At 35.0% G+C, this 15,506-nt stretch overlaps 1 protein-coding gene across 1 annotated transcript in view; it reads left to right on the top strand.

Moving 5' to 3' along the window:
* Window positions 1–15,506, top strand: part of LOC115284892 (uncharacterized protein C8orf88) — a 39,778-nt gene that overhangs the window by 18,185 nt on the left and 6,087 nt on the right. The window contains exon 4 of the mRNA XM_029931349.1: window positions 885–960. Within this exon, the coding sequence (XP_029787209.1) occupies window positions 885–960 (76 nt within the window). The remainder of the gene's footprint in view (window positions 1–884; window positions 961–15,506) is intronic.

The following is a 15,506-nucleotide window of genomic DNA, read 5'->3' as shown; positions in this document are numbered from 1 at the left end:
TAACTTACTTTGGTGACTCAGTACCGTAGAATTATCTCATTACCTTTCATTATGTTGTAGGGTTAGATAACTTTCTGACTTCATTGAGTTACTGTGGTAGAATTTGCAAATATTTAAGGAAAGGGCTACAACTTGTTACTACAGTGATAGAGGTGTTCATTTTTCAGGATAGATGTCTTCAGAGAAACCTACCTTAATGAATTACCATGGTTCAGAGTATGGCCTACTGTTGCGAACTGATTTTTGTCAGCATAAGGGATGATTTTTTTAATGTTTATTTTTGAGAGAAAGAGAATGAGCTAGGAAGGGGCAGAGATGTAGGGGATCCAAAACAGGCTCTGTGCTGGGAGCACTGAGCCTGATGTAGGGCTCAAACTCACAAACCATGAGATTATGACCTGAGCCAAAGTTGATGCTCAACTGACTGAGCCATCCCGGTGCTCTAAGAGATGATCAATAAATTATATTGACCCAACTTTGTGAAACTGATTTATAAAATCATAAAACCCATTATTTTATCATGAAAAATCTTGCTGTCTTGTGCTCTGACATTCTTACTGGTTCCACCTGGTGTATTATATGCACTAGGGAGATTTATGGGAAGCTAAATTGTAATCAGGGTACTTCCTGTTGAGCATGGAATCAGAAGAGGAGTTAGTTTAAGATCATGACAGATAGTTAAAGATATATGAATATATATTGAAAGATTTTTTTTGCTTACTTTTAATAAGTGTTCTTACAAGATTGCTTATCCTTTAAGACCAGAAATATGTCTTGCCTGATACTTTGATTGTTTAGGAATATCGTTTTGGATGGTAGAAAAAAGAGGTTATATTAAACTTTTAGGCCATAGTTAAAAGGTATATTTTCTTTTCTTTCAATAGAGTAAGACGAATGGAATGCAAGCCTTTTCTCAAGGTCATAATGAACAACAGCAACATCAGTCTCCAGTTAAAAAAGGTAAATTTTTACCACAATTCCTAAATTTTGTAGGGAGTCTTAGTAATCATGGTAAGTTGATATTTGCTTAGCTGCAAACTTTACGTGTGCACAGGAAGTTTTATTATATTTTTTTGGTTGATTTCTGTCTATATTAATCATGCTATAGGTGTGACTGCTTTAGAGGAGAGACTGTAATAACAAGGCTTAAACAAGATAGAAGTTTACTTCTGTATCTTTTTTTAAAGTATTTTTATTATTTAAAAAATTTTTAATGTTTATTTATATTTGAGAAAGAGAGAGAGAGAACACGAATGAACAGAGAGAGACAGAGACAGAATCTGAAGCAGGCTCCAGGCTCTGATCTGTCAGCACAGAGCCTGATGTGGGACTCAAACTCAAGACCCATGAGATCATGGCTTGAGCTGAGGTGCCCCTATTTCTGTATCTTCTGTATCAGCTCATAATTGAGCTGATGTGTTAATTCTGCTCCGGTGAAGTATTACCTGACTCAGCCTCCTGGCTTTGCTATCTTTAATGTATAGCTTCTGTCTTATTGCCCAAGATGAATGCCTTTTTCCACCATTGTGTTCCCTATCTAGCCATCAGGAAGGAGGGGAGAGGTAATTCTCCTTAAAAGTGTGACCCATAAAGTAGCATATATCACTTTCACATAGTATCTCATTGACCAGTATTTAGTCATGCTGTACAAAGCAGACTGGAAAATGTAATCTTTAGCTGTGTAGCCTGCTAATTCCATTACTAAACCAGAAGGAAAGAACTGTTCTTGGGAATAACCAAAGTCTCCCCTACCAGCTACTTTTTAATGAAATAAAAATAATTAATTTAGTTTCCAAATTTTTGTAAATCTTCTGTTTAAAAGTTATGAAAATACTCTATTACCTTTTTTCTCTAGTATTTAACTCCATATTTCTAAATAAAAATTTTTTAAATTTTTTAAATGGTTTTTATTTATTTTTGAGAGACAGAAACAGTGTGAGCAGGGGAGGGTCAGAGAGAGAAGGAGACAGAATCTGAAGCAGGCTCCAGGCTCTGCGCTAGCTGTCAGCACAGAGCCCGACGTGGGGCTCGAACCCACGACTGTGCGATCATGACCTGAGCCAAAGTCAGATGCTTAACCGACGGAGCCACTCAGGCGCCCCCATATTTCTAAATAAAATTTAAATTGCTTCCAACTTTTAAATTTTTTGATATTCTATATTGGCAGCCTGGTTTGGAAAATGAGAACTTATATCTTCCATGTCACTTCCCTCACTTCTTCATCCTTCTTTCTCTCCTTCCCACCATATAGTTATTTCACAAGTTTTAGTGAAAGCATTATCACTCTTTATATTATAAATTATACAGTTGCTTAGCCAAGAGGTACATATCTTTTGCATACAATTCATCATTTTTTCTTGGAGCTAATGTTTGCATTGTTTTTCTCTGTGACTCTGGTTAACATTTCCCTTTAAATGCTCCAACAATTCTGTTACTCTTACCTGTAATATTTTTCTAATGCACAGTGTATCAGTTGGTATATTTTTCCTCCTAGGAAACTTCTTGTAAGATTTAATAGATGGAGGCAGAGATGAGAGGAAAGAAAGAGACAGAGTTATGGAGCCAAGAAAGCCTTTATTGGGATCTGCGATTCCCAGGCGAGGTTCTGACTCCGGGAGTGGGGAGTCAGGGAAGTCGCACCTGCTTTACCATTTCACAATTTAAACCATTTAAAAAATGTATAATTTGGTCATTTTCAATACAGTATTGTACCGTCATTACCACTCTCTAGTTTCAGAACATGTTTATCATCCCAGAAGGAACCTCAAATCCCTTAAGTAGTCATTTTCCATTCTCCCATCTGCCCAGACATTCACAAACCCTAGTCTACTTTTTGTCTTAATGTATATACTTATTCTGGGTGTCTCATTTAATGGAATTATCTTATATGTGACCTTTAGTGTCTGAGTTCTTTTACTTACTGTTTTCAAGGTTCATCCATATATAGCATGTATCAGTACTTCATTCTTCCCATTTATGGCTGAATGATATTCTCTGGTATGGATATACATTTTATTTATCTCTTAGTTGATGGGCATTTGGGTTGTAAACTTTTTGGCTATGATGGATAGTGTAAGATTTAATAGATGGAGGCAGAGATGGGAGGAAAGAAAGAGACCAGGTTATGGAGCCAAGAAAGCCTTTATTGGGATCTGCGATTCCCTGGGCAAGGTCTCATGACCCCGGGAGTGGGGAGTCAGGAAAGTCGCGCCTGGTAGGCGATGGGTGGGGTTTTTATGGGTGAGGGGGTTCTGGGTTTGATCTTGTGGGGCAGATCATCAAATAAGGGCATTTCAGGGACGTGGCAGGATCGAATAGGTTGCCTCCTCTGTCAGGGTGATGGGAAGCTGGAGCTTCATGATTGGCTGTTTTCAAACTGGCCCGGGACAGTCCAGGTCTGCAGGTGGTGGGTGGGGGGCCATCGGTGCATGGAGTTTTTCTCCGACCTACAGCAGAATGGCTGCTCGGTCACCACCTTAAGGTGACTCTTACAGATAGCTGTAAATATTTTTGTACAAGTGTGAACACATGTTTTCATTTCTCTTGGATATATACCTGGGAGTGGACTTGCCAGGTTGTATGGTAATTCTATGTCTAACTTCTCTGAGGAACTCTCCAGATGTTTTCCACAGTGGCTACACCATTTTATTTTCACCCTAACAATGTGTGAGGGTTTCAATTTCCTGACTTCCTTGTTAGGATCTTTTTTTTTTTTAATAGTCGTTCCAGGGGGTGTGAAGGTATGTCATTGTAATTTTGATTTTTGATTTGCATTTCTATAATGACTGATGGTATTGAGAGTCTTTTCCTGTGCTTATTGGCCATTTATGTATTTTCTTTGGAGAAAGTTCTATCCAAGTCTCTTTTTTTCCCCAAGTCTCTTGAACTATATTTTAATTGGGTTATTTTATTGTTGTTGATTTATAAAAGTTCTGGATACTAGACTCTCAAACTACTTTCTTTCTGCTACTTTCCTTTCTTCCCTCTCCCCTGTCCGTGCTCACTTCCCTTCTCCCCCTCCATATACACATACACTCTCATAAGCTTGTGTAATAAGATATTTGAGATATATATATATATATATATATATATATAATGCATATAATATGCATATATATTAGACCCTTATCAGATATGTGATTCTAGGCTCTTATCAGATATATACATATCAGGTATACAATTTGCACATATTTTCTACTCTACTGTAATTTCTTTTCATTCTCTTGATAGTGTGCTTATGTGTCCAAATTTTAAAAAATTGATAAAGTTTGATTTATCTTTTTTCTTTTGTTCATGCTTTTGGTGTCATATCTAGAAATCACTGCCAAATCTCAGATCATGGAGATTTATCCCTATGAGTATTATGGTTTTAACTCTTACATTTAGGTCTTTGATCCATTTTGAGTTAGTGTTTTTTTTTAATTTTTTTTATGTTTTTTATTTTTGAGAGACAGAGACAGCACGATCAGGGGAGGGTCAGAGAGAGGAAGACACAGAATCTGAAGCAGGCTCCAGGCTCTGACTAGCTGTCAGCACAGAGCCCAATGCAGGGCTCAAACCCATAAACCATGAGATCATGACCTGAGCCGAAGTCGGATGCTTAACCAACTAAGCCACCCAGGCGTCCTGAGTTAGTTTTTCTTTATGGTGTTAAGTATAAGCCCAACTTCTTTTTTTTTTTTTTTTTGCATTGGGTATCCAGTTGCCTCATCACCATTTGTTACACTATTTTTTTCTCCATTGAATTATCTTGGCATATTGGTTGAAAATTATTTGACCGTAGGGGTTATGTGTTTATTCCTGGATTTTCAGTCTGTTCCCTTGATCTATATGTCTGTTTTATCCCAGTATCACACTGTTTTGATTATACTAGCTTTATAGTAAGTTTTGAAATTGGAAAGTGTGAGTCTTCAACTTTGTTCTTTTCAAGCTTGTTTTGGCTATTTGGGGTTTATAAGGAAATACTATAAATAGTTAAGTGTATGCCAACAAAGCAGATAACCTAGATGCAATAGAAAAATTACTAAAAACACAGAAATTTCCAGAACTTCTTAAGATGAAATAGAATATCTGAATAAATGTATAGTCAGTTAGGAGATTGAGTCTGTAACAAAAAAATCTAACAAAGAAAAGTCCAGGACTTGATGGCTCCACTGGTGAATTCTACCAAATATTTAAAGAAGAATTAATACCACTTTCTCAAATTCTTCCATAAAGTTGAAGAGGAAGGAACATTTCTGAACTATCCTTTGAGGCCAGTATTACTCTGATACCAAAGCCAGACAAAGACATCATGTGAAAATATGTTTCCCTTAGAATATAGGCATAAAAATACCAAGAAACCAAATCTAGCAGCAAAGAAAAAAAATTATATACCATGGCCATGTGGGATTAATTCCAAGAATACAAGAGCAGCTCAACATGTGAAAATCAGTTTTCAAATAATAGTGAATAATAATAGACCACATTAACAGAATGCAGGGACCAAACAAAAAACAAAACAAAACAAAAACACCATCTCAGCTGACGCAGAAAGAGCATTTGACAAAATCCAATGCCCTTTCTTAATAAATACTCTTAGCAAGAAATAAAGGGGGAATTTTCTCAACATAATAAAGGGTATATATAAAAAACCCATAGCTAACATCAAAATTAGTAGTGAAAGACTGCAAGCTTTCCTCCACTAAGATCAAGAACAAGGCAAGCCACTTTCACCCCTTAAATTCAACGTTATACTGAAGTTCTAACCAGAGCAGTTAAGAAAAAGAAATAAAAGACATTCCAATTGGAAGGGACAAAGTAATGTTATCTCTATTCACAGATGACACAACCTTATACATGCAAAATCCTAAATCCATAGTATAGTACATGTAAAAAATCATTAGCGCTAATAAATGGATTCAGCAAAGTTGCAGGTTATAGAATCTTTGTTATTCATGATTTTGGTAACTTGATTCCTTTTTCTAGTTGATTTTGTTATTTTGATCTTTTCAACCAACTTTTGGTTTGTTGATTATTATTTTTCTATATTTCATTTGTTTTTAATCTTTATTATTTCATTCTGCTAGCTTTTGATTAGTCTGCTCTTCTTTTTCTAGTTCTTAATGTTTGATGTTAGGCACTTGAGTTGTTCTTTTTAATTTTTCTTTATTTTTAAAGTTTATTTATTTTGAGAGAGTGCAAGCCAGGGAGGGACAGAGAGGGAGAGAGAGAATTCCAGGTAGGATCCATACTGATAGTATGGCTATCACCTGACATGGGGCTCAATCCCATGAGCTGTGAGATCATGACCTGAGCTGAAACCAAGAGACTCAATGCTGACTGAGCCACCCAGGCACTCTTGAGCTGTTCTTACATAAAGTAGATATTTGTAGTTATAAATTTTGCTCTGAGCAGTGCTTTTGCTGTATCATTTAAAGTCTGGTATGTTGTGTCTTTGTTTTCTTTTGTCTTTGTATATTTTTTAAGTTCTCTGTTATTTATTCTTTGATCCATTGGCTTTAGAGTATGTTTCTAATTTCTACATACTTGTGCATTTTTCAGTTTTACTTCTGTTATTGGTTTCTAGTTTCATTGCATTATGGTCAGAAAGGATATTTTGTCTGATACCATTGTTTTTAAATTTATTAAGACTTATTCTGTAGCCTAACATGGTTCATCCTGGAGAAACTTTCATGTGTACTAAAGAAGAATGTACATTCTGTGTTTTTGAGTGAAGTATTCTGTATATGCTTGTTAGGTTTATTTGGCTTATAATGTTGTTCATGTCCTACATTTATTTCCTTGTCGATCTTTTGTCTAGTTTTCTGTTCATTATTGAAAGTGGGGTTTTGGATCTCCAGTTATTATTAAACTCTCTGTGTTCCTCCAATTTGGTCTGTTTTTCTCTTCTGTTGTTATGTACTATATGTTTATAATTATTACTGTAATGAATTAACTTTTATCTGTTATAACAATTTTGTCTGTTTTCATTTGGATATTAATATATCCACTCCAGCTCTCTTTTGGTTATTGTCTGCATCAAATATCTTTTTCATTCTTTCACTTTCACCTTATTTTTGTGATTGCATTTAAAGTGAATATCTTTATGGGATTCCTGGGTGGCTCAGTCAATCTTCCGACTTCAGCTCAGTTTATGATCTATCAGTTTGTGGGTTTGAGCCCCGCATGGGGCTTTGTGCTGACAGCTAGCTCAGAGCCTAGAGCCTGTCTTCAGATTCTGTGTCTCCTTTTCTCTCTGTCTTTCCCCTGCTCACACTGTCTCTCTCTCTCTCTCTCTCTCTCAAAACTAAATAAAAAATTTTTTTTAAAGTATCTTTAGGCAGCATATGAGTCAATCATTTTTAATCCATTTTGCCAATCTACACTTTTTAATTGGTGTGTTTATTACTGATAATTATAATTACTAATAAGGAAGGACTAACTCTATCCATTTGGCTATTTGTCTTCTATAAGTTTTATATACTTTTTGTTTTTCATTTCCTCCATTAATATTCTCTTTAGTGTTTAATAGATTCTGCTGTATCACTTTTATTTCCTTTTCATTTCCCTTACCATATATTTTTTAAGTGTTTTTATCTTGAGAGAGAGACAGACACATGCCTGAGTTGGGGAGGGGCAAAAGAGAGAAGAGATAGAGGATAGGGAGGAGAAAAGAGAGAGAATCCTAATCAGGCTCTGCACTGTCAGTGTAGAGCCCGGTGTGGGGTTTGAACCCATAAACCGTGAGATCATGACCTGAGGTGAAATCAAGAGTCAGAAGCTCAACTGACTAAGCTGTGCAGACACTCCATCCCTTAATGTGTATTTTGAGATTATTTTCCTAGTGGTTGCACTGGGGAATAATTTTAATTTACAACAATCTAGTTTGAATTAATACCCATTTAGTTTCAATATTATATAAAATTTTGCTTCTTTAGTTTCACTCCGCCTTTGCATGCCATTGTCACAAATTTCATCTTTATGTGTTGTGTAATCTATCAATCTAGATTTACAATTCTGAATTTTTATGTTTTTCTCTTTCAAATCATATAGAAATAAAGGGGAGTTATATGCACAAATTCATTGATACTAGTTTTTAACTTACCAATGTAGTTAGGTTTACTAGTGTTTACTTCTCAATGTATATTTCAGTTACTTTGTACTTTTTAATTTCAGCTTAAAAGATTCCCTTTAGCATTTTTTCTAAGGCAAGTCTACAAGCAATGAAGTCTCAGTTTTTGTTTATGAGTAGTCTCAATTTCTTTTTCATTTCTGAAGGTAGTTTTTTTGGATAGAGATTTTTTTTGGTTGAGAGTTATTTGTTTTCAGTACTTTGTCTTCCCACTGCCTTCTGGTTTCCATGGTTTCTGATGGGAAATCAGTGTTTTTATCTAATTGAGAATCCCTTGTTAAGTGACAAACTGCTATTCTTGCTGACTTCAAGATTTGTCTTATAATAGTTTACCTATAATAGCATCTCAGGGTGAATCTCTTAGAGCGTATTCAGTTTATAGTTCATTGAGTGTCTTAAATGTCTCATTATTTTTTCAAACATTCTTTTGCCCTTTCTCTCCTCTCCTCCTGTCACTCCCATCATGCATTTGTTGGTATTCTAGCTGTGGTTGTACAGATAATCATTTTTCTTCATTCCTTTTTCTTTATACTCCTCATACTGGGTAATGTCAACTGACTTATCTTTAAATTTGCTGATTCCTTCTCTGCCTGTTCATATCTGCTGTTAACCATTCTAATGAAATTTTCACTTTGGTTGTTATACTTTTTTCTTAAGAATTTGTTTTCTTCCTTTTTGTAATTTTTATTTATTAATATTTTCTGCTTGGCAAGACACTGTCTCAAGATTTCCTTTAGTTCTTTGAGCATATGTAGTTTATTTAAAAGTCTTTCTATAGTCCAATATCTGCATCTTCAGAGAAAATTTCGGTTTCTTTTTTTTTTTCCTATGTAGGGAGCCATACTTTCTTCATTCTTAGTATGCATTGTAATTTGTTGTTGTTTTTAATAACTGAGTATTTTGAATATAGTGTTTAGTTAACTCTGGGAATCAGATTGTTGTTTTTAATAACTGAGTATTTTGAATATAATGTGTTAACTCTGGAAATCAGATTTTCTCCCTTTTTAGTGTCTGTTGTTGCTGCTTGTCATTTTGTTGTTTTGTTGTTTGACTTTTCTGAATTAACATTGTAAAGTCTATGTTTGCCACATGCGGCCACTCAGGTCTCTATTCTGGTATCTTCATGGTCAGCTGATGATTGGGCAAAGAATTCCTTCAATACCTAGAACCAAAAAAACAGAAAAGAAAAAAAACCTCCCCCAAATCTTTGCATATGGCTTCTATATGTGTGTTGGGGTCTGTTCTCATTACTCAGCTGGGCATTTACAACTCTTCCTTTGACTTTACTTCTTGCTAACGAGGAACCTGAAGGTCAGCCAGAGGTGTTATCTTAGGACCTTCTCAAGCCTTTCTATGAGCATGAACCTACCCTTTAGCATGCATGTAGCCCTCTAGATTCCTAGGAACATCTGAGTCTTTTAGTGACCTTATTCCCCAACGCATCTTTTCCCCTAGCTTTCTTCCCAAACTTTGTTTTCCTATTGTTTGTTTTAATTATTATCCCTTGTTCCAGGTAGAATTGGCTAATATATTTCCCTATAAATGTTTTGACATATGGACTCATACAGCAGTCTCCTCCCTGGGAGAGTTCTTAGTTGAGATAGAGCTAGGTAGGCAAGTCCTTTGAGAGGATTCTTTAGGGAGCCACCAGACAGGCCAAAATGAATAACCACAGTTCTCTGGTTTGCATTCTCCAGTACTGGGCCTGTGTCAGGCATAAGAGCATTTGTTTTCAGGGCCACTGCCAAGCTAGATTAGGGGAGATGATCTTAAGCAAGCTAAAATGCCACAAAACTCTCTACCATATTTAGCTGTTGTTTTCGTTACTAAGAATCTCTCTAGTTTTGTAAGCTTTTGATTCCAGAATTCAGAAGAAGTTGATTCTGTAAGTTTTTGACAGTTTATTTGTTGCTTTGGTGAATAGACTTTTAGGGTTTCTTTCTTGGTTCCTTTGGCTGACATTACTCTCTTCTGTTTCCTGATCCCTGTGTTTTCTTCTTTTTTGATTTACCTCCTCATGTTGCTCAAGTGCATTTTCCAGGAGCTTAAAAAGGGGTATTGGTTTGGTGAATTTTTGTAATTGATAATGTACTAATTGCATGTTTGACTTAGTTTGGTTAGATAGAATGAACTTCTAAAACATTATGCTAGGTGAAGAAGCCAGACACAAAATATTGGACATTGTGTCATTCCATTTATATATAGTTTCTAGAAAAGGCAAATCTATGGGAAGAAAGTAATTGTTTAAATGGGATTGAGAATGGGGAGTGACTACAAATGGGACTGTGATTCTTATATACTAGAATATAAATATTATAAAAATAGATTGTGGTGATGGTTTCCTAACTCTGTAAATATACTAAAAATCATTCAGTTGCATACTCAAAATGAATGTATTTGTGAATTATACCTCAATAAAGCTATGGTAGAGGAGGAAAAATATAATTTGTATAATTTTGCTTTGTAGTAGTATCAAAATGTGCTAAGTAAAACCTTCCTGAGGCAGAAGTGAGTCTTCAACCTGAGGATGCTGCGCTTTGGGAACTAGCTTCATTTCATACAGAACTAGCTTAGTTTTCATTGTATGATTAAATATAAAATTTGATTAACAAAATCCCAGGTTGAAAATTATTTTCATAAATTTTTAAGGCATTTTGCTTCATTTTCTAGCAGTCTGTATTAATTGGCTTTTAATTCTTTGAAGTTCAGTCCTATTCAGGTCCCCAGTTTTTATACATGGTTTTGTGTTCTGTTTTTGCTGTTAGTATTGCTCTGGAAGTATTTTGGATTGTTTGTTTATTTTTGGTTTTCTAAATTTCCTAATGTACCTTTGTGCAGTTGTTTTTCCCTCTCAATTAAAATAAACTTTCTGGGTAGTTGGTACATTGTGGTTCTGATGGGGAATTTTGTGGATAATTCTTTGATAAGTTTTCTCATCTCCATTATTTCCATTTTTTCTTGAAATGCCGATTATAGTCAGATATTAGTGATACTCGTCTACTTGGATCGACTCTCTAATTTTCTTATATTCCTATTTTGCATCATCTCATCTTTTGGTTTTATTTCCTAATGGCTTTCCCCAATTTCTTTATCTGTCAGCACAGTCCAGAGAACAACCTGGAATTGAGTATTAGCCATTAGCTCTTTTTTAAAAGCCACAGGAAAATCCTATCACTGGAGAATTCTCATTCAGTTTTTCCATGTGGCACTGCAGCAACAGCTGCCCAGTCTCTCTTTCTCTCAGTCCCTCCCCTTTTTATTCTCTCTCTTTTTTAAAGTTTGTTTGTTTATTTAATCTCTATGCCCAGTGTGGGACTCAAACTCACAACCCTGAGGTCAAGAGTCTCATGCTCTACTAACTGAGCCAGCCAGGCACCCCCTTTCTTATTCTCTAAATTCAGAATCCTTACTCCCCAATTCCCATTCCATTTTTAAACTTTTTTTAATGTTTATTTTTGAGACCAAGAGAGAGAGAGAGAGAGAGACAGACAGTGTGAGCAGGGAGGGGAGGGGCAGAGAGAGAGGAAGACACAGAATCCGAAGACAGTCTCCAGGCTCCAAGTTAGCTGTCAGCACAGAGCCTGACGTGGGGCTTGAACCCACGAATGGTGAGATCATGACCTGATCATAACTGACTGAGCCACCCAGGTGTTCATCCCATTCCTTTTTAAAAGATCTTTATTGAGGTATAATTTGCATACTTTAAAATACAACATTTTAAGTATACACTTTATTGTCTTTTCCGTGAATTTGTAGAGTTCTGTAACCTTTAACACAATTCAGTTGTAGAACATACTTATCACCACAAAAAAGAATCTTCCATGTTTGCAGTCAGCACCCATTTCCATACTACTCATCCCCAGGCAACTAATATTAATAATTATCTGTCTCTATTGATTTGCTTTTCCTTGACATTTCATATAAGTGGAATCATACAATATATGATCTTTTGCAGATAGCTTCTTTCCCTTAATGTCTTTATAGGGCTATCTATGTTGTAGCATTTTTCAGTGGTTCCTTTTTATTGTTGAATAAGTGTGTTTCATTGTATGGCTATACCACATTTTGTTGATCTGTTTACCAGTTGATGGACAGCTTTGTTTTCAGTATTGGAAAGCATGACAAATGCTCCTATGAATATTCCTGTAAAAGTTTTTGTGTGGAGATTATATTTGAGAGAGAGAAAGAGTGAGTGAGTGGGAGAACAGACAGAGAGAGGGAGACAGAGAATCTCAAGCAGGCTCTGTGCTGACAGCCTGGAGTCCAACATAGGGCTCAAACCTACAAACCATGAAATCATGTCCTGAGCCAAAACCAAGAATCCCACACTCTTGAATCTTGAGCCACCCAGGTACCCGTGGAAAGCGTAACTAATGCTCCTGTGAACATTCTTACGGAAGTTATTGTGTAGACACATGTGGCTATACCAATTTACATTCCCACCAATAGTGCATGAGTTCCCTTTTCTTCATATATGTGTCAGTGTTTGTTATTTGTCTTTTTGATGCTAGCAATTTTGGTATGAAGTGATAGCTAATTGTGGTTTTGATTTGCATTTCTCTGATCTTTAAATGTTGAGTATATTTTCATGTGTCTGTCATCTGTATGGTTTTTTGTTTTTGTTTTGTTTTTGGAAAAATGTCTTTTCAGCTTCTCTGCCCATTTTTAATTAGACTTTTTCGTGTTGAGTTGTTGAGTTCTTTGTATTTTAGATGTTAACCCCTTATCAAACATCATATCTTCTTCCATTCAGTAGGTTGCCTTTTCATTTTGTTGGTTTCTTCTGCCTTGCAAAAAGCTTTTTAATTTGATATGGTCCCAGTTATTTTTACTTTTGTTTCCCCTACGAGATCAAAAAAAATTCCCAAGACTGAGGTCCAAGAGATTACTGCCTTATATTTTATTTTAGGAGTTTTATGGTTTTAAGTCTTACTTTTAGCTCTTTATTTTATTTTTGTGTGTTGTGTAAGAAAGTGGTCTGGTTTCATTTCTTTGTATATTGTTGTCCAGTTTTCTCAGCATCATATATTGAAGAGACAGTCTTTTCCCCGTTGTGTATTTTTTCCTCTTTATCATAGATTAATTGACCATATAAGTGTGGGGTTATTTCTGGGCTCCCAGTTCTCTTTCATTGATCTATATTTCTTTTGTGCTAGTACCATAATGTTTTGATTGCTATAGCTTTGTAGTATAGTTTGAAATTGGAGTGTGATACCTCCAGCTTTGTTCTTTCTCAAGATAGATTTGTCTGCTCGTGGTCTTTTTTGGTTCCATACATGATTTAGGATTTTTTTTTGTTGTTCTAGTTCTGTGAAAAATGCCATTAGTATTTTGATAGGGATTGCATTAAAATCTGTAAATTGCTTTGGGTAATATGAACATTTTAGCAATATCAGATCTTCCAGCCCATGAGCAAAGGGTTATCTTTCCACTTGTGTCACTTCTTTTATGAGTGTCTTACAGTTTTTAGAGGGTTTTTCACTTCCTTGACTGGATTTATTCCTAGGTATTTCATTTTTCTGATGCAGTTGTAAATGGGTCTTTTTCTTAGTTTCTCTTTCTGATAATTTGTAATTAGTGTATAGAAATGGAATAGATTTCTGGATTTTAATTTTTTATCCTGCACCTTACTGAATTCACTTACTCTGATAGGTTTTTCATGGAATCTTTAGTGTTCTCCATATATACTATCATGTCATCTGCAAATAGTAACAGTTTTAACTTTTTTCTTACAATCTGGATGCTTTCTGTTTTTCTTGTAGGATTGCTGTGGGTAGGACTTCCAGTACTATGTTAATAAAAATGACAAGAGTGAACATTCTTGTCTTGTTCCTGATCTTAGACAAAAAGCTTTCAACTTTAACCATTGGATACGATTTTACCTGTGGGTTCATCCTACATGGGTTTTGTTATGTTGAAGTACATGTCCTCTGTACCCACCACAGTGATCTTTCTAATGTACTGTTGAATTTTGTTCAGTAATATTTTATTGAGGACTTTTGCATCTATTTATCAAGCCTTGATTTTTTTTGTGGCATCAATTTTCTCATTTTGTATCAGTAATGCTAGTCGCATGAGTTAAAAGAATTCCCACCTCTTCTGTTTCTTGGAAGAGTTTTAGAAGGATTGGCATGAATTCTTCTTTGAATGTTTGCTAGCATTCATCAGTGAAGTCATTTGGTCCTAGATTTTTATTTATTGGGAGGTTTTTAATTATCGATAACAGTCTCCTTGCTAATAATTTTTTTCAGATTTTCTCTTCTTCATGATTCAGTTTTGATAGCTTATATATTTCAAGGAATTTATCCATGTCTTACAGGTTGTCAAATTTGTTTGATGGATAATTGTTCATAGAGGTCTCTGTATATGATTTTTTGTATATGTTATTATTTTTATAATGCTTCATTATTTGTGATTTTGAGTCCTTTTTTTTCAAGCTTCTTAACTTTATTGAAACTTGTTTTATAGCCAAGCACATGGTTTACTTGAAAATATTTGTATTTTTCAAGTTGTTGATGCAGTTTCTATAATTGTTAGTTAAATCAAGATGTTGATATTGTACAGATCTAAGTATTTTCTAATTTTCTGTCTAGTTCTATACACTGCTGAGGGGGGAGTTTAATATTACCAGATATTTTTGTGGCATTGTCTATTTCTTTTACTTCTGTCATTTTTCTTTCCATGTATTTTGAAACTTTGTCATTAGACACAATACATCAGTAATTATCTCTTTAGTTGATATTAAGATAGCCACTCCAGCCTTCTTATTTCTATGTTTTGCATGATATAATTTTTATTTCCACTTACTTTAAACCTATCTGTATATGTCTTGCAGGCAGCATATAATAATAGGGTTTTCTTTTTTTAATCCATTTTGTCAATTATGGCCTTTAATTGCAGTGTTTAACCCTAAAAGTTAGCAAACTGTGTCCCTCAGTTAAAATCCTTGTTTCGGAAATTAAAATTAATAGGAACACAGCCATATGCTTTATTTTCTGTGGTCTTTGCATTATAAGACTGAGTAGTTGTGACAGAGACTATATGTTCCAAAACTCTCAAACTTTTACTATCAGTATTTTACAGAAAACCTTTGTTGATTCCTGATTTAGACCATTAATATTTAAGGTGATGTGGTTGGATTTAGGCTTATTATTTATTTTGTTTGTCCCATTTTTTCCCTTTTCCTGTCCCCTTCTGGATATTTTTGAACTTTTGTTGGTATTTGATTGTATCTGTTGGATTTTTAGCTATATTTTCTTGTATTTTAGGTTATAGGTCTAGGGATTATAATATATAATTCATTGTGCTTGTTAATATTCTACTACTTCATGCAAAACGGTGATGGTAAAATCTTGCAACCCTCTGTAGGTTCCTTCCCTTCACACCATTGCAC

Source organism: Suricata suricatta, unplaced genomic scaffold, assembly GCF_006229205.1.
Source record: "Suricata suricatta isolate VVHF042 unplaced genomic scaffold, meerkat_22Aug2017_6uvM2_HiC HiC_scaffold_25, whole genome shotgun sequence".
In the NCBI taxonomy this organism is placed as follows: Eukaryota; Metazoa; Chordata; class Mammalia; order Carnivora; family Herpestidae; genus Suricata; species Suricata suricatta.
This window is presented reverse-complemented; position numbering and strand designations above follow the sequence as displayed.